The sequence below is a fragment of the Typopeltis vanoorti genome, chromosome 1, assembly GCF_054136105.1.
Source record: "Typopeltis vanoorti isolate ZY-2024b chromosome 1, IOZ_Tvanoo_1.0, whole genome shotgun sequence".
NCBI classification, from domain to species: Eukaryota; Metazoa; Arthropoda; class Arachnida; order Uropygi; family Thelyphonidae; genus Typopeltis; species Typopeltis vanoorti.
Genome location: NC_143549.1, coordinates 30,694,143 through 30,718,858, shown reverse-complemented (window position 1 = coordinate 30,718,858; position 24,716 = coordinate 30,694,143). Strand labels below are relative to the sequence as shown.

Sequence of the window (24,716 nt, the reverse complement as noted above, 5' to 3'; positions counted from 1 at the left end):
ATCTATCCAAATCATCCTGCAGGATTTTGACATCTTCTGCATTCACTATTGTCCTACACAACTTTGCATCATCAGCAAACAAATGAACCGTTCCTCTTAGATCTTTCCCTATATCGTTGATGAACAAATTAAACAGCAGTGGTCCAAGAATAGAACCCTGTGGCACACTACTAGTCACAGGCTGTCCTTTGGACTCTACTCCTGAATAAACTACTCTCTGATATCTCTCCTTCAACCACCCTCCTCTCCATCTCACCAACCCTATATCCATTCCCATATGTTGCAGTTTATGGATTAGAATTCCATGTGGTACCCTGTCGAAGGCCTTAGCTAGGTCCAGCAGTATCACTGTAAATCCATTGCCCTTATCCAGTTCAGCTGGCATCGTGTTATAAAATTTGAGCACGTTACTGAGGCATGATCTACATTTCATAAAGCCATGCTGTCCCCCATACAGTATCTCATTTTCATCAATCCATTCCTGTATTTTCCTCTTGACTACTTTCTCCAAGGCCATGACAACGACTCCTGATATGCTGATCGGTCGGTAATTTGCAACAGTAGTCTTGGATCCTCCTTTATGCAGTGGAACTATTTTCCCCTCTTTCCACACCTTCGAGACTAAACCAGACCCGAGACTCAGATTAAACAACATTTATCTGAGCCCAGCCACCTCATTTCACTCAGGCATGATTTGTATCGTTTTGTCTTCTACTTTCTTCAATGACATTTCTCAGCTTTCCAGCTTCAAACATAGTTCGAACATTCCATGTTTTTATTTTAGTTGGTTCGCCAGAGATTCTTAGCATCTCTGTTCCATTTAAGGGACAGCAGGAACTTGTGGCCCTTGTCTTGTTGTGTTTGCCATGGTGGTTGATCTGTGGTTGAATGCAGTAGTTTCCCTTCTTGCTTTCTGTATCCAAGTACTATCTATGTCCATATACAGTCTTAATCCTGGCTAATGTCATTCATTTTCAGCCTCAAGGTCAGTAATTGTGTATGCCACAGAGAGAATCTTCACCATGGAAGTTGATTCGCCATATCTGACTACACCCATATGTTATTTCATTTTGTCTACATAAGACAAAATGAAATAACAAAATACGAAAGATTCACACCCGGCCCTCGAATACTCTAATAGCATTGGGGATGGGGAAGAAGAAAAATAAAGAAAGCGGGAAAGAAAAAAGGTGAGGGACCAGTCTATAGATAATATAACTGATGTATATTACATGAAGTAAAGCATGATACAGCATCAGGTACCTCTAGTTTGCCACACCATACTCACTAAAGTGAACCCTTGAGGAGTGCTTTTCATTCATTGGATATTCCTTTTCTCTTCTCCCCGTATTGTGGGATTTTGCATTGTGATAAGACCGATCCTGGAACCAGATAATTTGAAATAGTGCTCGGGTCACTGGTGTATCCAAACACTAACATATCGACTCGACGAAGGTTGATTCAAACATTTATTATTATTATTGTTGTTGTTGTTGTTGTTGTTGTTATTCCGGCAACTCCACGGAGTCTACAGACTCATCGAGGGAGGCCCTAACATCATGTGAAGAACAACTATTCGACATTCACACAGTATCTATCATACCTTGCCTTGAACTCATTCATGGTCATAGCACCCACACCAGACTCTGGAAGCTTATTCCACTCATTCACTACTCTCCAAGTAAAAAACCTAGCTCTAACACCCTTGTAAACCATGCTCTTGCCCAGTTTCCATTCATGGCCCCTAGTCCTCCCACCACTAGTCATATTTTCAAAAATATCTTCTGGATCAATCTTATAGAAACCCTTCAGTCATTTGAATGTCTCAATCATATCACCCCTCCTTCGCCTATCGACCAATTTCTGCAACCCACAAATCTTCAACCTATTCTCATAAGGTTCATTCTACAGACCTGCTATCATCTTGGTGACTCGTCTCTGGATCCTCTCCACTTCCTGCCCATCACGAAGAAACCCTGGTGCCCATAACTGGGCACAGTAGTCCAGATGGGGTCTTATCAAGGCTCAATACAGAGAAACAACAACTTGTTTGTCTCTGCATGTTACAGTATTTTTCAGAAGCCAAGTGATTTGGTGAGCAGTTTTAGTCACTTTTGCAATGTGCCCCCTAAACTTCAATTCCCTATCCACCAACACTCCCAAATCCCTGACTTCATCAATCTCCTGGAGTACGGGTCCACCAATGTGATATACTGCTGCTATTCTTTTCACCCAAAGTGCATAACCTTACACTTTGGCAAATTAAATTGACATCCATTTTTCCTAGCCCAGTCCTCCAAACTATCCAAATCATTCTGTAAAATTTTGACATCCTGTGCACTCATAATTGCTCTACCCAACTTTGTATCATCAGCAAACAAGTGAACACTTCCTCTCAAATCCTTTCCTATATCATTGATGAATCATTGATGAACAAATTGAAAAGCAGTGGTCCATGAACAGAGCCCTGTGGCACCCCACTAGTCACAAGCCGTCTTTTAGACTCCACTCCTGAATAAACCACTCTCTGGTATCTCTCCTTCAACCACCCTCCTATCCATCTCTATCCCAATGGCTTTAACTAGGCCTTTAAGGCCCACAACCTTCCAAGCATGCTTGGATTTCGTAACCGAAATACGAGGTATCTCTCCTTCAACCACCCTCCTATCCATCTCACCAACCCTATATCTATCCCCATCTGCTCCAGTTTACTGATCAGGGTTCTATATGGTATCCTATCAAAAGCCTTGGCAAGGTCCAGTAGTATTACTGTAAACCCATTACCCCTATCCAGTTCAGCCGTCACTGTGTTATAAAACGTGAGCATATTAATAGCAGACGCTTCTTAACGTCCACTGAGAATGTTGTCAAATTTCAATGCATTTCAGGCCAAAGGAAGGTTTCATATACTCGTAGCCTATTCCTATGCTACACTTATGAAGCATCTGTTGGATGATTCATCATTTTTTTTTAGAACTTTCTCTTAGCAAAAACCTCCCTATGTTCGTTGATTGTTTGCTGTAATTAATAACTCGAATTCGATCCAGTAGATGGCATTGCAATTATATTAATAGCAGACGCTTCTTAACTTCCACTGAGAATGTTTGTCAAATGTGAGACGTTCTCTTTTTGAGATCTAATTAAAAATTGTGCAAAATTGTAAGTTTACAATATTTAATTATAGATAATTAAATATAAAACTCGATTTCCATGATAATTGCTATTCAAAAAGTACGGAATATGATTTTTGGCATGTGTGTGTGTGTGTGGGCATACATGAATGCATGAGAGAGAGAGAGAGAAATGTAATGATTTCTACCGAAATTCGCATAACATGCAGTTGTCTGCATGTCATATCGCTTGATGTGTCAGCCAAATTCTTTATAAAAATATACGGAATATGATGAGTAATTGTTGTGTTTTAGTAGATCAGATGAAGGAAATAGTGAATGTCGTTACTTAAAGTTTATTTTTTAGTATTTGTATAGATATTTATTCATGAGAAGTTAAGGCTGTATAGTTTGCATCAAGCATTTTAAATATAATAGCATGAGTACACTGGTTGTACGCAAACGATTGCTAGTTTAAAATCCCCAGTGTAGACAGTACTGTAGCTTCACAGGATAAGTGAAAAGTTGAGTTTTGTTTTTGGTAGCCGAACGTCAAAAAATAAAGGCAGAACTCACTATGGACTTTTCATTGTGAACCATCCTCAGTTCACAATGCGTGAACTGAGGATGTTTGAGGATTATTTTTAGTTTGCCCAACGTATGTTTTTGCTGTCAAGTTCAAACTATAAATGCAGAATAGTCAGCATTTAGTCTTTTATTATTTATTTATTTATTCTGTATACTTAGGGAGTACAGTATCAGAAATTGATGGTTTCAATTCCTGATACTTGATGGTTTTCAATTCCTAACCTTATTAATAAAATTAGGTTAGGAATTGAAACCCACCAATTCAAAGTTCAAGTTCTGAATTTTTATTCATTACCTTTTAATCAGTTCATGACTTATTTATTTATTTGTATTTATATTTTATTTTTGTTGTCATTTATAGAATTGATGCACATGGCCATTATTACTGATCATATGAACCTTGAACCTTGGTATATCATTTATCAAACTGGCTGTATTGTGGTCATAATGTTGATTATAGTTGCAATGACAATGATGCTCTAATTTTGGCAGAACGTTTTTTAAAACTTCAGCAGCTTATAGACTTTTGCAGCCTTTGTGTATGAATGATCATTACAAATAAAGGAGGGAGGGGGGTTATGATAAATTGTAGTTATTTATCCATTTTGTATCAAAGGTAGTTTATGATTTTTGGAGTAATCTAATATTTCTGCTTTGTTTTTAACAGAAATTCTCATGTGCCTATGAATATTAACAAGGATAAAAATTCAACTTTGAGTAGTGATGAGGTACCATTCCATAGCACTCCTGTAAAGAAGAAAAATGTAATGCATATTTCTACAAACATTAGTCTGTTTCAGAAAGATCACCCCACAGTGGATGATACATATGACCCTGCCAGTAGTTCACAAGTTAATACTGATGACAGCCTTAGCAGTGATCAGAACATGTAAGTTTGCTTGTTTCATTTCCTTTGTGGGCATTACTAAATAAGTAGTAGTCTCTGTGAAATGAAGCTTCATTCTCTGGTTCATTTCTGGCAGGTAACTTTCAGGTTAATCATTTCATGTAGACTTTTATTACTTCTTATTAATATAATTTCCAAGCCTACATGGAGTCTAAAGACCAATCATTGGAGATTGAAAATTCATGAACCATAGTAACCATCATACTTTTCCATGAATACATTTTTCCATGAATACTTTGGCATTCATGCATCCACTTTGGCAATGCATTCTATTCATTTACCATCCATCAAGCAAAAAGAAGTTCCCTTTTCACTTCCTTACTCACAATTCCTGGAAAATATACCATTGTATATTTTCCAGGAATATCCTCTCATTTTTGCATCACCCATTCTCCTATGCAATAATTTCCCTGTATCCATTGGGTATTATCCTCTCACCATCAAGCAAAAAGAAGTTCCCTTTTCACTTCCTTATTTTCATTTAAACTTATCTGTCTCAATCATATCACATCTGATTTTTTTATCTGACAAACTCTGAAGACCACATTCCGTCAGTCTGTCCTCACATTCAATGTTCCAGAGCTGAAGACAGTATTAGTTGTTTTTATTTCTCCACTCTCTAGAATGTTTCTTTATTGCTAATATAGCCAGATGACCAGATCTCTGCAAAGAAATCCAAATGAAGCCAAATTAGTGCCTTATTTGCCTTATATGCCAAATCTCTTCACATTATAGCATCAGAGGAACTATCTATAACTATAGTAGCAACCCTACCTCTGATCAAGGAAAGTGACCAAGCAGTCTTATTCTGAGAGGTTGCTCAACATGTGAAAATTTCAATCAAGAAAAGGTTTAGGCAGAACTACTAAGCTGACGATTGTGACAAACTTAAGAGACAACTTGGAGGAGTGCTATGGCATAAGAAACTACATGGAATGAATGTTATTAGTGCATGGGAAGCAGTCAAGGACTGTTATCAGAGTGCATACTACCTTGGTCAGAAGGATAAACCGAGTAGGGATTAAGTGGATGAGTAGCAATATAAAGCAGGTGCGGCTGAAAAAAGAAAACATTGTGGAAGGAATATAAACAAAAGTGATCAGCATGCTCATGAGCAATATAAATTACAAGTAAGAAGGGTAACTAGTATATTAAGAAAAGCTAAATCATGTTTTGAGAGAAAATTAACTAAACAGGCCAAAGTTAATCCAAAAGAGTTTTTTTACAACATATCAGAGTAAGAGAGACAGAATGATGGAAAGATTATTTTGTTCGGTGCTGATGGGAAAGTGACAGAAGCATAAGTATTAGTTCCAATATATTGAAAAATACCAATGTAAATTCAGCAGTGGGACTGGACAGTATGTCAGCTCATGTGCTGTTAGTACTTTTTTTATAATATTTATCTCTCTACTTATTTGTATAATACGTTTGTACTCTATCGTTTAGATTAACTTCTATTGTTTTATATCTTTCCTTTATCCTACCAGCTTCACCATTTATGTTGTGACTTTTCTTATATTATTTACCATTTCTTTACTTAATTAGTTATTTACTTTTTATCTACCCTTTCTTAACTAATCCAATATTCTATCTTTCTAAAATTCAAAACTCGTCTAACACTGTACCTTACTTATACACATTTTTCCCTTATAATTTAAACTCTACAATGAAATATTCTCTCATTCAGTGCTTTGTAGTCCTATTGGCCTCTCTATGTCCTAAACAAACAATCTGAAGAAGTTCACCCTATAAGTATTAACACATTTATTTTTATGCTGCGCCAGCTAATACTTAGGTAGAAAGGATTCTTGTTCAGGGTGACCCCTTTAGAGAGTTAATGATTATTTGATCAAGCATAAATTTATCTCCCCCCCTGCTTGTCCTTTTCTTTCTTACAGTCGCGGCTTACTTATTGCATTCACATACATGGGTTTATCCCGCTTGGTTCTTTGTTATTTTTATGAGCGATAGTTTTGAATTCATATAATATAGGCAGATCAGGCAAGTACATGAATGAAACAGTTTAATTAGCTGTAAGGTGATACACTATAATACATTTCAAAACAGGATAATATGGTTGCACTCAACTCAGATCAAAAGCTCTAATTAACTTGTACTTATCACACATACTAAATCTTAATAACCTTAAATAAATCATAAAATGCAATTCATAGATTATCATTAAGCCATTCAGATACACGTGGCTATCAGTGAACACATCAGCACAATTACACCTTTAGTTTAACATAATTTTGTATCTATTCAGCCTCCAGGGCAAACAATTCTTAACACTGTCTCGGACACATATCTAGTTGTAGGCCACTCTTATAGTTCTTTAAGTTCAGTCCAATTTAAACGTTCACACAGGAAATTCACACTCTTCTTACAACTGGAATTAGTATTTCAAAAGTCTACATTACCATTTCTGTCCTTGAACTCTTAAAACTTGTTCCCGCCTTGTCTAATCATCAAGACCTTCAAATGTAATCGCTTTGGAGGATATCTTCCATAGATCTGTGCGAGTAGAATCTCCGAGGGGAAACATGGGAGGTGGCACGGTAACGTCACCTTGAATGGACGGCTCAATTTAGTCCCTCCGTCGTACGACAACATCACAGCTATCCTAGAACACGGACATAGCTTGGCCCAATACAAACGCTACGACGGACAAACTAAGTGCCTTCTGCGACTGGCCAGGGACTTCCCTCCTATGACAAGCAGGACCACTCCGAAAGATCAGGAATCCAGGAAGAAAAAAGATAAGAGAGCTTGAATCTTCATGCAAGGCCTTTTTGTTCAATTTTCTCCTCTCGTTAAATCTTGATATTTGCGATACGCGCCAACTCGGTCACATGTGTCTATGTCAATCTCATTAGCTCCCTCTATTATTTCTTCGCACGTGTGTCTGCCTCCTATTCCTGGAAGATGCTTAGGTTTCCCTTTCCAATACTTTCATAATGCAGGACGGTAAAAGTGAACTTTGAACCCTGACTCACAGGCTTTACTATTTCAGTGCAAGAGGCTGGTTTTTACAAATAGATTTTGCTAGCTTACATGGATTTCTATTATCAGGCCCATACTTAATACAGATTATATTTAAACACTTTATACAATTTTATACAATTCCTTAAACTTTATCTTGACTTGTATTCACAAACAACTTATTTTTTCTATTGCCAATGTTCCATGTTCTCTGCCTGAGTAGAATTAATGTTGTGACCTGAATATTTTAATATAAACCTTTTTAATGCTTATTCAGGACACAACAGTGCTTTGAGAATGTGGAAGTGAACTGTCAGGGTTTCTGCTGAAGTTGTTTACTCTAAGTCTCAGCTCTGGAAAACTTTCAAGGGCAAAGATAGTTTTATTACATAAAGGTGGATCCAAAACAGAAGTAGCCAATTACAGACCAATTAGTATGTTCTGGAGATGGTTCAAGTATTGCAAAAGTTAAGAGTAAAATTGGCTAAAAGTAAAATTCAGAAATGGGTAGACAGGAATATGATACCCTATGGGGAGGCAGCATGACTTTGTAAAAGATAAGTCTTCTCCCTCAGTAATTTTTTCACATTTTATAATAAGGTGACAGCAGAATTAGATAAAGGAAATGGCTACATGATGATACTGCTGGACTTTGGAAAGGCATTTGACAGAATACACATGGAAAACTATTACATAAGTTGGAGCAAATTTGAATGAATATGAGTCTTGCGGCATGGATTAGGGGGTAACACATGGAGAACTGGACAATGAGACTTATTTGTGCCTATGGTCCCACAGAAGGTTCTACTAAGGTAGAAGTGGAGGAATTTTTTGGGGCTCTAGAGAAAGCTACTGACAAATGAAAAAGCAAAAGTTGGTACTTGTTGGGGATCTAAATAGCAGAGTAGGAAGTGATTGTCAGACATACAAAAATGTTTTGGGAAAATTTGGAGAAAAGAGCAAAGCTAATAATAATAGCAAATACCTGTTGGATTTCTGCTCAGGACATGGACTGGCTATTACTAACACCATGTTCCAAACATAAAAGTGTGCACAAATTCACATGGAGAGAAGAGGCAAGGAATAAGAAAAGTATCATTGACTATGTTATTGTTGATAGTGATGTTTTCTCCCTGGTGCAGGACACCAGAGTGTACAGAGGATTTGAAATTGGAAGTGATCAATATTTAGTCTTGAGCAGGATAAAATTGAATTTCATATTGAAAAGAATAACATGTAAGAAAGTTTTAAAGCGAATAAAAGTTGAGCAGCTCTCAGATGTGAACTGTAGACTAAAATACACAAAGATTATTGAAGGAAAAATGAAAGAGCTTGAGAACAGAAACCAAACCTTGGAGATTCAGTGGAAAGCCTTGAAGAAAACCCTGATTGATTCAGCTAGAAAGGCATGTGGTGAAGTTGTCTGCAAGGATAGAAAAATTAGAATTCCATGGTTTACACAGGAAGTTAAAGAGGCAGTGAAGGAAAAGAAGAAAGCATATCAAAAGTTCCTGGCAAATAAGTCAGCTTGTGCTCTTAGAGAATACAGAGACAAATGTAAGAAAGCTAAACAGGTGTGTAAAACTAGCTAAACAAAAGTCATGGGAGGACTTTGGCAAGAACATAGAAAATAAATATTAAGAAGGTGGCAAAATATTCTGGAGGTTGTTGAAGAAGCTTAGGAATGGAGGAAAGAGTGCTGATAAAGGTGAAATGAAAATGGGAGAAAAAGATATCCTTGAAGTATGGAGTAATTACTTTGAAAATTTGCTAAATGAAACAAGCAGTGATGACAGCACAGTTATAAAAAAACGCTGACCAGGCATGCAGTCAGGAATACATATCCATACTTGAAGTAGAAAAAGCTATGAAAGGCTTGAAATGTGGAAAGGCAGCAGGAGTAGATGATATTCGACCAGAAATGCTGAAGTATGGTGGTATAAAAGTCTTACAGTGGCTGCACTGCAAGTTCAGAATGCCTGGATAGAGGGACGAATTCCCAATGATTGGAGTAGGACTGTCATAGTATATATATATAAAAAGTGAAATAAAACTGAATGTGAGAATTATAGAGGTATATCCCAATTGAGTGTTCCTGGCAAGATATATGCAAGTATACTTGAGAAACAGTTGAGAAGAATTGTGGAAGAAAAGCTTGGTGAAGAACAAGTTGGATTCAGGTCAAATAGAGGCTGTCAGGATCAGATCTTCACTTTACTACAAATAGTGGAGAAATCATGGGAATATAACAAAGATCTGTGTTTAAGTTTTGTCGATTTGGAAAAGGCATATGACAAGGTGCTAAGAGAGAAGCTATTCAATACGCTACAGTTATATGGTGTCAATGGGGCATTATATCATGCAATACTTAGTCTTTATTTGAGTTGTAAGTCAGCAGTTAAAATTGAAGGAAGTACAGGAAGATGGTTTAATGTTAAATCTGGTGTGAGACAAGGATGTACATTATCCCCTCTGTAATTCATTATCTATATGGATCACATTATTACGGAAATTGGTATTAAACATGATATCAAAATCGGAGATGTTAATGTCAGCTCTTTGCTTTATGCGGACTATGTTATACTTCTAAATAAATCCGCTACAAGTCTGCTAGATTCTCTGACTAAATTGAATAACTGTTGTAATAGATATGGTATGAAGGTCATCAATAAAAAGACAAAGACAATGAAAATAGGCAGAATTGTTGAAAATGTCAACTGTGTTGTTAACAGAGAACCTGTGGAACAAGTAAAACATTTCAGCTACTTAGGCACGATTTTTAGTGAAGATGGTAAATTAAATATGGAAATAGACAACAGAATCAACAAAGCTGGTATGGTAGGAAGTCAATTGAATAAATTCATATGGAATAAGAGAGAAATTAGTCGGAAAAGTAAATTAGCTGTATACAAGACAGTGCTTCAAACCAGTTTTAACTTATGGATCTGAGAGCTGGGTCAGAAGTAAAGCACTTGACCAAAGACTAGATACCGCAGATATGAGAGTCCTGAGAAAGATTAGAGGCGTGAACAGATGGCATCAATGGCAATATCATATTAAAAATGATAATATTAGGAAAGAACTTGACATTGTCAGCATCCAGGAATGCGTTAGCAGAGCTAATCTCAGGTGGTATGGTCACTTAAACAGAATGGGCAAGGAAAGATTAGCAAAACAATTGTTCTCTGCCAAGTTGGCAGGAAAATGACCCAGAGGAAGACCAAGATATAGGTGGATTGATACGGTACAAAGTGCCTTAGACGGTAGAAATATAAGATCTGGTAATACTGGAGTCTTGACCAGTAACAGACTGATTTGGAGGAAAATTATAGATAGGAAGTTAGTAATGATGTAAATTTTTCATGTAGTACTATCATATCCTATAGACCCTTTGAGGGTATAGACCCTTTGAGGGTACATGGCAGGAATTTGATGATGATGATGATAAATTTAGTTTAATCCTTTATCCAAGTGTAAGCAAACGAAGTTTGTGCCTGAAAATATCTTCGGGACTGAGGTAAGGTGGTACATCCCTTTGCAACTCGTAGCAAAGGTGGACCAAGTTCTCATCACTCCTTGTCTCAGTATCTCCCATATTGCAAAGCACATCTCCTTGCAGACATGTATACTGCTATGCATTAAGGGAAGAGCCACTACCCAGACTGGTTTCGACCTTTATTGAGGTCTCGTCAGTGGGAGGCAGACCCAGAATGGTGATGCTAAGGCAGAAGCTATGGAGAGGTCATATTTACCTATACAAGTTGCCAACCAGTGTACCACCTTATTATTAAATTACTCTTGATTTAGAGAAAGATGTTGGAAGTTTATTTTGCACTTGGTTAAACTATAATAAATTTAGTTTAATCCTTTATCCAAGTGTAAGCAAACAAAGTTTGCACCTGACAATATCTTCAGGAATGAGGTAAGGTGGTACATCCCTTGGCAGCTCGTAGCAAAGGTGGACCAAGCTCTCTTCACTCCTTGTCTCAGTATCTCCCATAATGCAAAGCACATCTCCTTGCAGACATGTATACTGCTATGCATTAAGGGAAGGGCCACTACCCAGACTGGTTTCAACCTTTATTGAGGTCTCGTTAGTGGGAGACAGACCCAGAGCGGTGATGCTAAGGCAGAAGCTATGGAGTGGTCATATGTATAAGGACTACCTTTCCTTTTTTCTTTGCATTGGCTGCTTTCTCTAATATCTCTAAATTTCCCCCACTTCTTCCTTAGTTGAACCTTCTGTTGGACCATAAGCACAAATGTCTCATTGCCCAGTTTTCCATTCTGATGATGGCCCGCATCTCTCTAATTGCCATTCAAGAAGATTATTCTCATATTTAGTGTGTAAATCAGTGCTACTCTTTTTTCCCCTGATTGTTAAGAGAGGTAAATAGGCCTCTCTATAGCTTCTGCCTTAGCATCACCATTCTGGGTCTGCCTCCCACTGATGAGACCTCAATAAAGGTCAAAACCGGTCTGGGTAGTGGCCCTTCCCTTAATACATAGCAGTATACATACCACAAGGAGATGTGCTTTGCATAATGGGAGAACATGAGACAAAGAGTGATGAGTGCTTGGTCTACCTTTTTCTACGAGTTGCCAAGGGATGTACCACCTTACCTCAGTCCTGAAGATATTTTCAGGCGCAAACTTTGTTTGCTTACACTTGGATAAAGGATTAAACTAAATTTATTATAGACATATAAGAATGTTTTGGGAAAATTTTGTAGAAAAAAAGCAAAGCTAATAATAATGACTTCAGTGTGGTAGTTAGTTGAACCAGATAGATTTCTGCTCAGGTGACTAGTTATTACTAACACCATATTCCAATGTAAAAATGTGCACAAATTGGTGTTATTCATAAATAACTAGACACTGTCTGGTTATGTAGTCTAGTCTAGTCATACGAACATTTCTATATGTTCATGTTTCAGAAAAGTTTAAATTCTAATATGTTTATCATTCCCATATAAGAGGATGCTGGACTGACTTAAATTCCTTATTTCTTAACCCCTGCCTGCCTACATACCACAAACTGATGCTGTGTATAGGAAAGGATTAAGAAAGAAGGAACTTGCTGGTATTCTTTTTAAAGAGCTGGAAATTGTAGTCTCCTTAGAATACTTCATGGGGAAATGCCAATGAAACTGTTGATGGATATCAGCCAGTTGCTGGTGGAGAGAAGATGCAAGGAATAAGAAAAGTCTCATTGACTGTTATTGTTGACAGTGATGTTTTCCCACTGGTTCAAGAAACAAGAGTATACAGAGGATTTGAAATAGGAAGTCATCACCATTTGGTGTTGATATTGAAAAGAAGGGCGTGTAAGAAAGTTTTGAAATGAATCAAAGTTGAACAGCTATCGGATGTGAGTTGTAGACTCAAATACAGCTCACATCTTGTTTTCAAATGCATTCAAACTGAAACAAGAACCAAAAACCTTGGAGATTCAGTAGCAAACCCTAAAGAAAACTTTGATTGATTCAGCTAAGACATATGGTGAGGTAATCTGCAAGGATAGAAAAATCAGATCTCCACAGCTGGCTCAGGAAGTTAAAGAGGCAGTCAAAAAAAAGAAGAAAGCATATCGAAAACTCTTGGTAATTAAGTCAGCTTGTGTTCTTAGGAATACAGAGAAAAATGTAAGAAAGCAAAGCATTGTGTAAAATTAGCTAAACAAAAGTCATGGGAAGACTTTGGTAAGAACATAGAAAATTATTATTATTATTTATGGCATCTCCATGGAGTCCAGAGACTCATTACAGGAGACCCAAATCAACCATCATACACACAAATCCTATCATACCTCTCCTTGAATCCATTCACCATCAGGGAACTCACAACCAACTCTGGCAATTCATTCCACTCACTCATCCATGCAAAAAATCTGATCTGCACACCCCTACTAACCACACTCTTACACAACTTTCATAGATTGCCCATAAGTGAAATTTTTCAATTTCTGACTGATTATTTGTTATATATTGAAAAATTTCACTTGCATAATTTTATAAAACTCCTTTAATATTTTAAGTTTCTATCATGTCCCCACTTTTCTGCCTATCAACTAAACTTTGTAACCCACAAACCCACAGATAAATATCAGATAGGTGCTAAAATATTCTGGAAGTTATTGAAAAAGTTCGGAAATGGAGGAAAGAATACTGTAAAAGAAATTAGATGATAAAGGGGTCATAAATACTGAAGATAAAGATATTCTCGATATAATTGATCTAAATGACAACATGGTGGTAGAAAACACTCAACAGGAATGCCATATGGAATATATATCTGTACTTTCCACATTTCACAAACCTGAAATGTGAAAAAGCAGCTGGAGTAAATGATATTCAACTAGAAATGCTAAAATATGGAAGTATAAAAGTTTCGCTACACAGCATAATTCAGAAGGCCTGGTAAGAGGGTCAAATTCCAGATGATTGGAGTGGAGCACTCATAGTACTCTTCTATAAAAAGGGAAATAAAACTGAATGTGAGAATTGTAGCAGAAAATCTTTACTGGGTGTTCCTGGTAAGATTTATGCAAGTATTCTTGAGAAACGGCTAAGAAAAATTGTTGAGGAGCAGCTTGGAGAAAAACAAGCTGAACTCAGGCCAAACATAGGTTGTCAGAATCAGATTTTTGCTTTAAGACAAATAGTTAAGAAATCATTGGAATATAACTTGGATATGTATTTAAGTTTTTAGATTTAGAAAAAGAAAATGCATATGACAAGATGTCAAGAGGAAAGCTGTTCAAAACGCTCCAGTTATATGGTGTTAATGGGATATTATATCAAGCATTGCATAGTCTATTTGAGTTGTAAATGAACAGTCAGAATTGAAGGAGGTACAGGAAGACGGTTTGATGTTAAGTCAGGTGTGTGACAAGGGTGTATATTATCTGCACTGTTTATCATCATCTATATGAATCACATTATGAAGGAAAGTGGTATTAAACTTGATGTCAAAATTGGAGATGTTAATTTCAGCTGTTTAATTTATATAGATGATGTTATACTCCTAAATAAATCCAGGACAAGTCTGCAAGATTCCCTGACCAAATTGAATAACTTTTGTAATAATTCTTCTTCTCTTCAAGGATTAGGCATATGCCCGTTCCGGCTTCACTGGTCTTTCCATCTTGCTGCTGGTCTTCCTCTCTCTTTCTCTCCTTCCCTTTGGTCTATATCTATCCACTTCGTTTGGTGGCCAATATCTTTCCATCCTAAATAGATGTTCTTTGGTATGAAAATCAGCATTAAAAAGACAGAGACAATAAAAATAGGCAGATACCGTCGAAAAATTTTTTAGTTAAGGTGACAAATGAAATATGGAAATGGACAGTGCAATTAGTAAAGCTGGTATGGTAGGAAGTCAAACTCTTGATCAAAGACTGGAGACAACAGATATGAGAGTGATTGTTTAGTAGCTCAACGATTTCTTCTCTTTCTGTTACTTTCCTACCATGATAACTGAGTAAAGTTATCCTTCCATAATTCAACGATTTCTTCTCTTTCTGTTACTTTCCTACCATGATAACTGAGTAAAGTTATCCTTCCATAATTATTCTTTCTTTTACTTGCTACGCAGTAAAAAAAAAACTCATTTGGATTTACTTTGGCCTTAACTAAGTTTTTTCTCATGATATGATTTACCCTTTTTACCATACAATCACCTTTTTCGGCTATGTTCTGCATTTCTTATGGGTGTACTGACCACTTTTTTTTTCTTTATATTCTCCCTATAATGTTTGCTTGTTTTGAAGCTCCAGCTTTATATCATTTCAGTTAACTTCTTTTTCTGCAGCTTCTCCCACTTAAGTGGGGTCACTGTTGGTGATGAGTCTCCTCCACATCTTCCTGTCTTGGGCTGTCACCACATCCAAGTTCTTCATCCTCATTTCAGTTACTTAACCTCATTGGTTTATTCTTCTGACTCTACTAACATTCTTTTCTTTTGATTATTTAACGATACTTGTGACATAATGATTATGAATTCATATGAATTTCTGAATTAATATCTTTAATTATGTTTTTTTTTTTTTTTTTTTAATGTTTACTCTTCTAATACTTAGTGATATGACATCACATGGCACATTCTATGTATGAATGATCAATTGTTCATATTCCACTTTGTTTTTTAAAACTATTCCTATGTAGCCACTGAAGATAGTCTGTAATATTCAGACCGAAATATTTGGCAAATTAAACATTATTCTTGTGCTAACATGTATATATTTCTACTTATTCTTTTCTTTTAGCTTTGTAAGCCATGGTGCTTTTCCAAGTTGACTATGTGTTTGTTATAATTACTAGTTTTGTAGTTCAACATAAACCCTTTCTTGATTAACTGTGATATGAGAACATTACTGACCAAGTTTTGGATACTTTGCATAGAATTGTACGGAAGAAAAAAAAAAAAAAGTCTAATTCACTGCAACAAATATAAACTTGAAAGACTTTTCTTAGAATCAGCAGAAGATTTGAAAAATCAACTTAATCTTAATATATACAGTTGTATTAAACTTTAATTCTTAGGCCTCCTATTCAACAGTAAAGCCTAGCCAACAGCATCCACTGGACAGAAGAAAGAGGTGACCCTCATAGGACTTTTAGTCTTTTTTTTCCAATTTATTGTTTGAACTGTTTTTTTTTTTTTGTGCGTGCGTGCGTAACTCTGGGTATTTCTCTTGGAAGAAAAAATCTACAAGCAGATAGAGGGAACTGCCATGGGTCCCCCCCCCCTTGACAATTTCTATATAGAAAATTTTGAAAAACGAGCCATAGACTCAGCCCCACTCAAACCTTCTATCTGGCTAAGATATGTAGATAATGTGTTCTCTGTTTGGCCTCATGGCCCAGACACATTAGACTCCTTCCTCAGTCATCTTAAATAGCCTACATCCAAGAATCCAGTTTACTATGGAAAAGGAAAAGAACAACTGTTTACCCTTCCTAAACACCTTAGTCACACGCCTGCCTAATGATACACTTGCCTTCACTGTATACAGAAAACCCACACACACAGGCAGATACAGTCACAAACTCTCCCACCACCACCCCTCACAACAATATGGCATCATCAAAACTCTTACTAAGAGAGCCCACAATCTTTGTTACAGTGGAACCGCCCTTACTACTGAACAACCACATACACAACACTTTCCTCTCCAATGGCTACAGCAAACCCAGTATCAAAAAAATAATCAATTCTTCCCCCATTCCCCGTCCTTCTCGTCAACAAGATTTTAAAAATGCCATCACCATACCCTACATCCGTGGCACATCTGATAAAATAGCCAAGATACTAAAAAAAGTACAACCTACACGCAGCATATAAGCCCTACTGCAAACTTGCTACCCTTATCCGTTCTACGAAAGATCAACTCCCTCCTCTCTCGCTGCCTGGAGTTTACAAAGTACCTTGTTCCTGTAAGCTGGCGTACTTTGGACAGACAGGCAGATCAGCATCCATCTGCCTGGATGAACACAAGTCTTACATATGCAAACATAACTATGGCCATTCAGGCTTGGCTGACCATGTTTTGGACACCACCCACAGAGTATCATGGAAGAAAACCACGATGCTCCACCACAGCAAATTCAAGAAAGAGAGACTTTTCTTAGAAGCAGCAGCAGCTCTTAGAAACCAACCAAACCTTAATAAATACAGTTGTATTAAGCTTCTGAATATTTGGGAAACACTCATCACCAGAGGTCCCACCTTACATTCCAGGCCACCTACTACCGCCCTTAGAGGGCGCTCCACCTAGATAGGACTTTAGTATCACCTAAGTGGTTGGGCTTAGTATTGTAAGATTTGTGTGTGTATGTTACATTAATTGTTTTTGTAATCCCCGTAGATGTCCTAGTGACTAGGACGAAATATAGGAAGTATTAAATTCTATTTTAATTATTTTTGAGTGTTGAAAAATATTCATTAAGCTTCCAACGTGATGTCCTTACAGCACTTAAGCCTCTACACACGTAATATAAACAAAGTGCACCACTATCACCTACAGACATCCAAACCAAAAACCTCAACTGCCAAAATTACACATACACAGTTCTTTCTGCCACAAGGATGACACTTGTGCATTCACCACAATTGACAATACCGTGCAAGAGAATTCAAAACCCAGAATCTCTCCTGTTTGATCTCCTTTGGCTCAAAATTTCCCTACCAAACCAACCTGTCTTTTTTTATATGCTCTCTCTCTATCATTCTTCAAACTCCATCAACCACCTCTGATCTCTTCACATCTCTCTCTCTCTCTCTCTAAAGCTTGACTTTCTACAATTGAAATACTCTAATAGTGAGGTCATCCTTCTTGGAACTTCAGTGCCCACAATTTAAATTGGCTTCTCCTCCAGTTTAACTGATCAAGCAGGACAGGGATACTGAGGTGTTTGCCATTAGCAACAGCCCATCAGAGCTCATCAATATCCTTACCAGAATACCTGACAATGCCCTCCAGTTTGCCAATGCACTTGATCTATTCCTAACAAGCTCTTCTTTCAAGTATACTGTGGATGTCAGTTCTCCTCTTGTGAATTCAGATCACAACCTCATACAAGTTTTTTTTGTCACAGAACAACCTTCATCCACCAGTGTTTGGTCTCATGTCCTTTGGTGCTACAAAGGTGACAAATGAATGATGTCCATGACTTCCATTCCTTCTTCCCATTTTCTGAATACTGCTTCTCTCAATCCAAACATCTGCTCAGACCGAATAACAGAAATTATCCTCACAGGAATGACTTTGATCCCTTATTCCACTTTAAATTCACAGCCACCACACCACCCAAGTACTTGGTTCTTAAAAAAGTGTGCCAGTGAAGTAAAACAAAAAACCTCTGCATACCAAGAAGGCACAAAACTAAAACTCCAGCTGTTCACTTTGCTATACTGCAGCTCCCAACAGCTGTAAAATTCAAATCCACATCAGACTTTGCAAGGGCCAAAATGCTGCAAATTCACCTCCTTCCCTAATGGCAGTCACTGATTTTGGTTTCAAGGCTATTTGGCTCAACTTCCACCAGGTTTCTGCCACTCTCACATCGGAATAATACTGTAGTCACCTCACCTAAAGACAAAGCCAACTTATTCGCATCACTCTTCTCTTCCAATTCCTGCATTAATGACCTGGCGTTCTCTCCACTCCACCAAGAACTGCTCTCACCATGTCATCCATAGTCTTCTTCCATAAATTCAAAAATCCTCAACCTAAATACAAATGAGGCATCTGGTCCTTATGGTATCCCACTGGTTGTGTTAAAAACATTCCCTAGAATTAACACATATCCTGTATTGCCTCTTTAATCTATCCTATTCAAGGCATCTACCCTACAGCATGGAAGCAGACCCACATCCAGCCTGCCCGAAAGAAAGGTGACAAAAGCCAACCAATGAACTGCCATGCTCTCACTTCTGTTCTATCTAAAATTTTGTTGTTGACCTTATGGAAAAGGTCATCAACAACTAACTCTTGTATTACCCTGGAGACCCACTTACTAATCAGTGACTAGCAGTATGGATTTTGTCACTCATGATCTTCAGCTTATTTCGTTCTCACCACCCACCTCTGGACTCAAGCCATAGAAAAATTCAGAGAAACTCACATGGTTGCCTTCAACATTTCAAAGTCATTCAATTGGATTTAGCAGGCCTACTTAGCAAACAGCCATTCTATGGTCTGCTCTTCCACAATCTGCAACTAGATTGTCAACTTTCTTGCTAGTAACTCATTACGTGTTTAGTGAATAGTTTCCTCTCCTCATATTTCCATACAATGCAGAAGTGCCCAGGTTCCCTTCTTTCCCCTTTCATGTGGGGGAAAGAAAGGAATCTTCCCCCCCGTGGAGGGGAGGGGAAAGTTTTGCGAGGTGGAGGGGACCTCCCAGTGATGGTACTGGCCCTTTTCATTTTTCCTCTTTTTCTTTGCTCTACTTCTCCTGGGTCTTTTTCACTATCCTTTTTCCAGCCCGCATCACTGGGATTCAATTCCCTGCCGTCGTGTGTGCAGTGCGACCCGTGGACATCTGGAAAGGGGGATCATGGTAGTCTTGCACTACTTTGGCTCCTGCTTGGCAAGACGGGCGGTCCTGAATGGCTCAGCCAGGATCATTCGGCTAGTGGTCTTGCCTGCAAGGGTCAACGGTGTTGCAGTAAGTCTCTCACCCCATGGTCTGGGGTCGGGATCCTAGATCTGCTGCAGTGCCAGTATAGCGTCCAGGGTAGCCCTGGCGTTCCACTCCTGAGCGCAGTCTTTGCTTGCTTGCCGGGTAGTGGGTGTCCATGGTGGGTGGGGAACTCTGGCGCCAAACCAAAAAATTCTTGAATATGAATCCTTCATCCTCAAATGTTTCAGAGACCTAACAAAGTCCCATCCAAGTACTGATACTATATATACAGCATATGAAAACAGAAGCAAGAAACAAAAGACATCAGATACTAACATAAATGTACCAACCTTTTTAATCGTTCATGCAACAGGTGAAAAACCAATTGGGAAAATGTCACCCTTCTTTATCCAAAAAGATTTAGGACTGGCAGGACCTCCCAAAACTGTCAAGAAATTGTGTCCTGGTGATATCCTTGTGGAAACAATGTGTAAACAACATTCCGAGAAACTATTGAGAGCAACAACAATGGGTGGAATACAAATTGCAGTAACACCTCAGAGAACACTCAATTCCAGTAGAGGAGTGATATCAGAATGGGATCTCCTTGATGTTCCTGATGAGGAGATGTGTTCAGAGCTTAAAGATCAAGCAGTGAAGAGTGTGAGGTGCATCTTGATACATAGGGATGGTCACCTGGTCTCAACCAAGAACATCATCCTTACTATACACCTAGGCCTCCAACATCTGTAAAAGCAGGGTATCTCAGCTGTCCTGTTAGAATGTACATCCCTAGCCTAACGAGATGCTTTAAATGTCAAAGATATGGACATGCCCAAACTGCCTGTCCTGGTTCTACTACCTGTGCCTGATGTGGTAGTAAAGAATATGATAATAAATCTTGCTGTGAAAAAAAAATCTAAATGTTTCAACTGTCAGGGAGATCATCCAGCTTACTCCCGTGCATGTCAGAAATGGAAAGATGAAAAAGAGATACAAAAATTTAAAACAGAACAAAACATAACATATCAGGATGCAAAAAGAAAGCTGGCCACCATTACACCTGTTCTACAATCCTCTAAAAAAAAAATCAGCTAATGCCTCTTTATTCCTGTATATACAGGGAGTATGCGAGGCCGTTTTTAGCCCTATCTAACTTATCCTCTTATGCTGAAAAAGTAACAATTAAAAAAAGTGCTAACAGCAACTCAAACATGTATGTCTATTCCACCATCTGATAATTTCACCATACCTGAACTTTACGATCGCAAGTGCTTCTCTGTTGAGCGCATTAATCACAAGACCTATGGCCTTACTCCAGAGATAACTTCAAAAATGGTCCCATTCAATGAAAACTCACCTGTCAAAAAAATTATGGTGGAGACATCACTCAAAAATAAACCACCCGACACTTGCACAGAAAAAATGGGTACCTCGGTAAAGGTACTACCCATTTTTCTGTGCGAAAAAATGGGTACCTTTACCTTTACTTTTTTCAGTACCCACTGAAAGCAAACTAAACATACCAACTGACCCTAATGCATTTGATGTTTTGAACACTCCACCAGAGGAAGAGATGGACACTGGCTATCCATACTTCCCTAAAACAGTGGATAAATATAAATCTGACAAAGGTAAGCCCTTAACCTCCCGAAAACCAGACAAGTCAATAAAATCAAGACAATAGGAAAATTTTTACAATGGAACTGTCATGGGATTCACCAGAATATTGACGATATCAAGATGTTGTTGCAGAAACACAAACCTTTCTGTTTCTGTCTACAGGAAACGTATTTAAGACCCAATGAGGACCGTATCTTTAGGAATTTCACTGTTGTATGTAAGAACAGAACTGGAGGTGGTCCTCATGGAGGACCCACTAGCTATCCTAGTGGGCAGTTATATTCCTTTCCATCAGGTCCAACTTAATACTTCTCTGGAAGCAGTAGCGATTTGCTTCTCTGTGAGATTTCTTATTACAATATGTTAGATTTATTTACCACCAAATGCTGAGTTAAATGAAATTGATCTTGATAACCTTATCTCGCAATTGCCTGAACCCATACTTTTGATGGGTGACTTTAATGGTCACAATACTCTATGGGGTAGTGCCAACACTAATAGATGAGATCGAATCATTGAAAGAATTCTTGATAATAATAACCTCTCCCTTTTTATATAATAAACTCAATACTTTCTTCCATATGCTTACCCATTCATATTCTCCAATTGATCTTGCAATCTGCTCCCCTTACATTCTTCCACTACTCGCGTGGGACGTTGAAGAGAACATATATGGAAGTGATCACTTTCCTGTTCTCTGCACAATGTCTCTTCACAGGAACCATGTTCACCCACACGGATACCTATATGGAAAATTGACCAGTCTGACTGGAACATTTTCTCTCATCTTGCAAAATTTAATGCTGATGCCATCAGTCAATCACCTATCAATGAAGTTGTAGAATATATAACAGGATGCATTGTCCAGGCAGCAACAGCCTCCATCCCGCAAAACATCATCTCGGTTTCCAATCTATCCAAAGCCTTGGTGGAACCCAGAATGTCAGACAGCCAAAAAAGATCAATACAGAGCTTGGGGCATATTTCTAGATATCCCACCACATCAAACTTAATAGCTTTCAAGCGTGCTCGAGCCAAAGCACGTTATGCTAGACATCAGAGTCAAAAACAACCCTGGATCCAATTTACTACGTCAATTAATCAAATGACCAGTCCAAAAATTGTATGGGATAAAATCCGGAAAATGAAACGCAGATATAGAACACATTGTTTGTCTACCTTAGACCATAATGGAAGTGTTATTGCTGATCCCAAAGCTATTGCAGTTACTTTGGGAGAAACTTTTGCTAGAATCTCAGCAACAGCTTCATACTCTCCTGAATTTTTAATACTGAAAGAGAAGCAAGAGAAACAAATGCTTAATTTTTCTACCAACATTCTTCAGCCATATAATCAGCTATTTGTTAAGGAAGAACTAAAAAGAGCTCTCCTACAATCTCACCCTAGTGCAGTAGAGCCTGATGACATCCATTATGAAATGATAAAACATCTACCATCATCCTCTATGGATCTTCTTCTCTTATTACACAATACAATACTTGCAGAGGAAGAGTTTCCAAATTCTTGGCATAAGGCAATTGTCATTGCCATCCCAAAACCAGGAAAAGATCCAACACAAGTAAATAATTACCGACCCATTGCTCTGACCAGCTGTCTTTGTAAGATACTAGAGAGGTTAATGCCAGACTTCTCTGGTACATAGAAAGCAACAATCTTCTCTCCAGTACACAATGTGGTTTCCATAGACATCGATCAACTTTAGACCATTTGGTTCGTTTAGAAACTTGTATAAGAGATGCCTTTCTGAAGCAAGAACATCTTGTATCAGTTTTTTTTTTTTGACATGGAAAAATCTTATGACACAGCCTGGAGATATGGCATATTAAAAGACCTCTATAACCTAGATCTCAAAGGACATCTCCCTATATTTATTAAAAACTTTCTGTCCAGGTGAACTTTCCAAGTCAGAATAGGAAATATGCTATCTCGACAAGAACAGGGTGTTCCCCCAAGGCTCTGTCTTAAATGTGACCCTTTTCACTATTAAAATTAACTCAATCATTGAACAGCTTCCTCCCACTGTAAACAATGCTCTATATGTTGATGACTTCACAATTTACTGGCACTCACGTAACATGAGGGTAATTGAAAGACAACTCTAGCAAGCAATTGATCATGTCTCTCTGTGGGCTCTTAATAATGGATTTAGGTTTTCAACAGAAAAAAGTGTCTGTGTACACTTCTGTTGAAAATGCACTCATCACCCAGATTCTGAACTAAGAATGGAACATACTGTTATTCCAGTAGCTACAGAAACCAAGTTCTTGGGACAACAGAAAACTTACATTTCTAGTACATATTCGTCAACTAAGAGAAAAGTGCAAAAGAACTTTGAACCTCCTTCTTACTCTTCTCACTCTATCCTGTACTGAGTGGGGTGCTGATCGAGCTTCATTGCTCCATCTTTATCGTGCACTTATATGTTCAAAGCTGGATTATGGGTCCCAAGTCTATTGTTCTGCAAGACAGAGTAACCTACGATGGTTGAATTAAATCCCTCATCAGGGTATACGGATAGCTACTGGTGCCTTTCGCGCATCACCCACTCAAAGTCTCTATTGTGAAGCAAATGAACTGGCTCTATCACTTCGACAGAAACAGTTTTCTCCTAATTATGCTCTAAAAATGAAATATCTCCCAGATCACCTTACATGGAATAGTATCTTCTCTCTGCATTGGGAAGCTCAATATCATGCACATCAAACTGCTAATATATCCTTTTGGTATGCGTGTTAAAGAAACTGTGCAAGCTGTTAGTATAAATGTTGACAACATTAGCTACACTAAACATAACAGCATTCCTCGATGTCAGGTTTGCACACCATCCTGTAACCTCTCACTTTGTCAGCTACAGAAATCTTATACCCCATCATCCATTTACCTGCAATTGTTTAATACACACAGCTATCTGTACTGATGGTTCAAGAATTAATACCTCTGTTGGCTATGCTGCTGTGTTTCCTGACATTATTATCTCAAATCAGATCCCACCAGACTGCAGTAATTATACAGTAGAGTTACATGCCATTCAGCTTGCACTTGTGCATATAAAAGAAAACTGCTACCAAAAAGTGTATAATTTATACAGACTCATTGAGCTCTTTACATGCTATCTCTTCTCCTATATATAATCCACATCCAGTACTTTATGAGGTGCAACACCTGTTTCACAAAATGAAAATCCTTCATTTTCATGTTCAGTTCTGCTGGATTCCTAGCCACATCGTAATTAAAGGAAATGAGACTGTAGATGCAACTGCTAAATCAGCTCATACCTTCTCCGCATACTGTTTGACAGTTCCATATACAGACTACAGACAGCTAATAAGATCAAAGCTAATTGCTCAGTGGGAA

The 24,716-nt window shown here is 37.9% G+C and overlaps 1 protein-coding gene across 3 annotated transcripts in view; it reads left to right on the top strand.

Moving 5' to 3' along the window:
- Positions 1-3,077: 3,077 nt before the first annotated feature.
- The window catches only part of LOC150109861 (uncharacterized), a 391,072-nt gene continuing 369,433 nt past the window's right edge, over positions 3,078-24,716 (top strand). For all 3 annotated transcript variants that reach the window (XR_016550635.1, XM_090415398.1, XM_090415409.1), the window contains exons 1-2: positions 3,078-3,159; positions 4,366-4,587. Coding sequence is in view for 2 of the 3 variants with exons in the window: in XM_090415398.1 (XP_090271524.1) it covers positions 4,382-4,587 (206 nt within the window). In the remaining variant the exon portion in view is untranslated. The remainder of the gene's footprint in view (positions 3,160-4,365; positions 4,588-24,716) is intronic.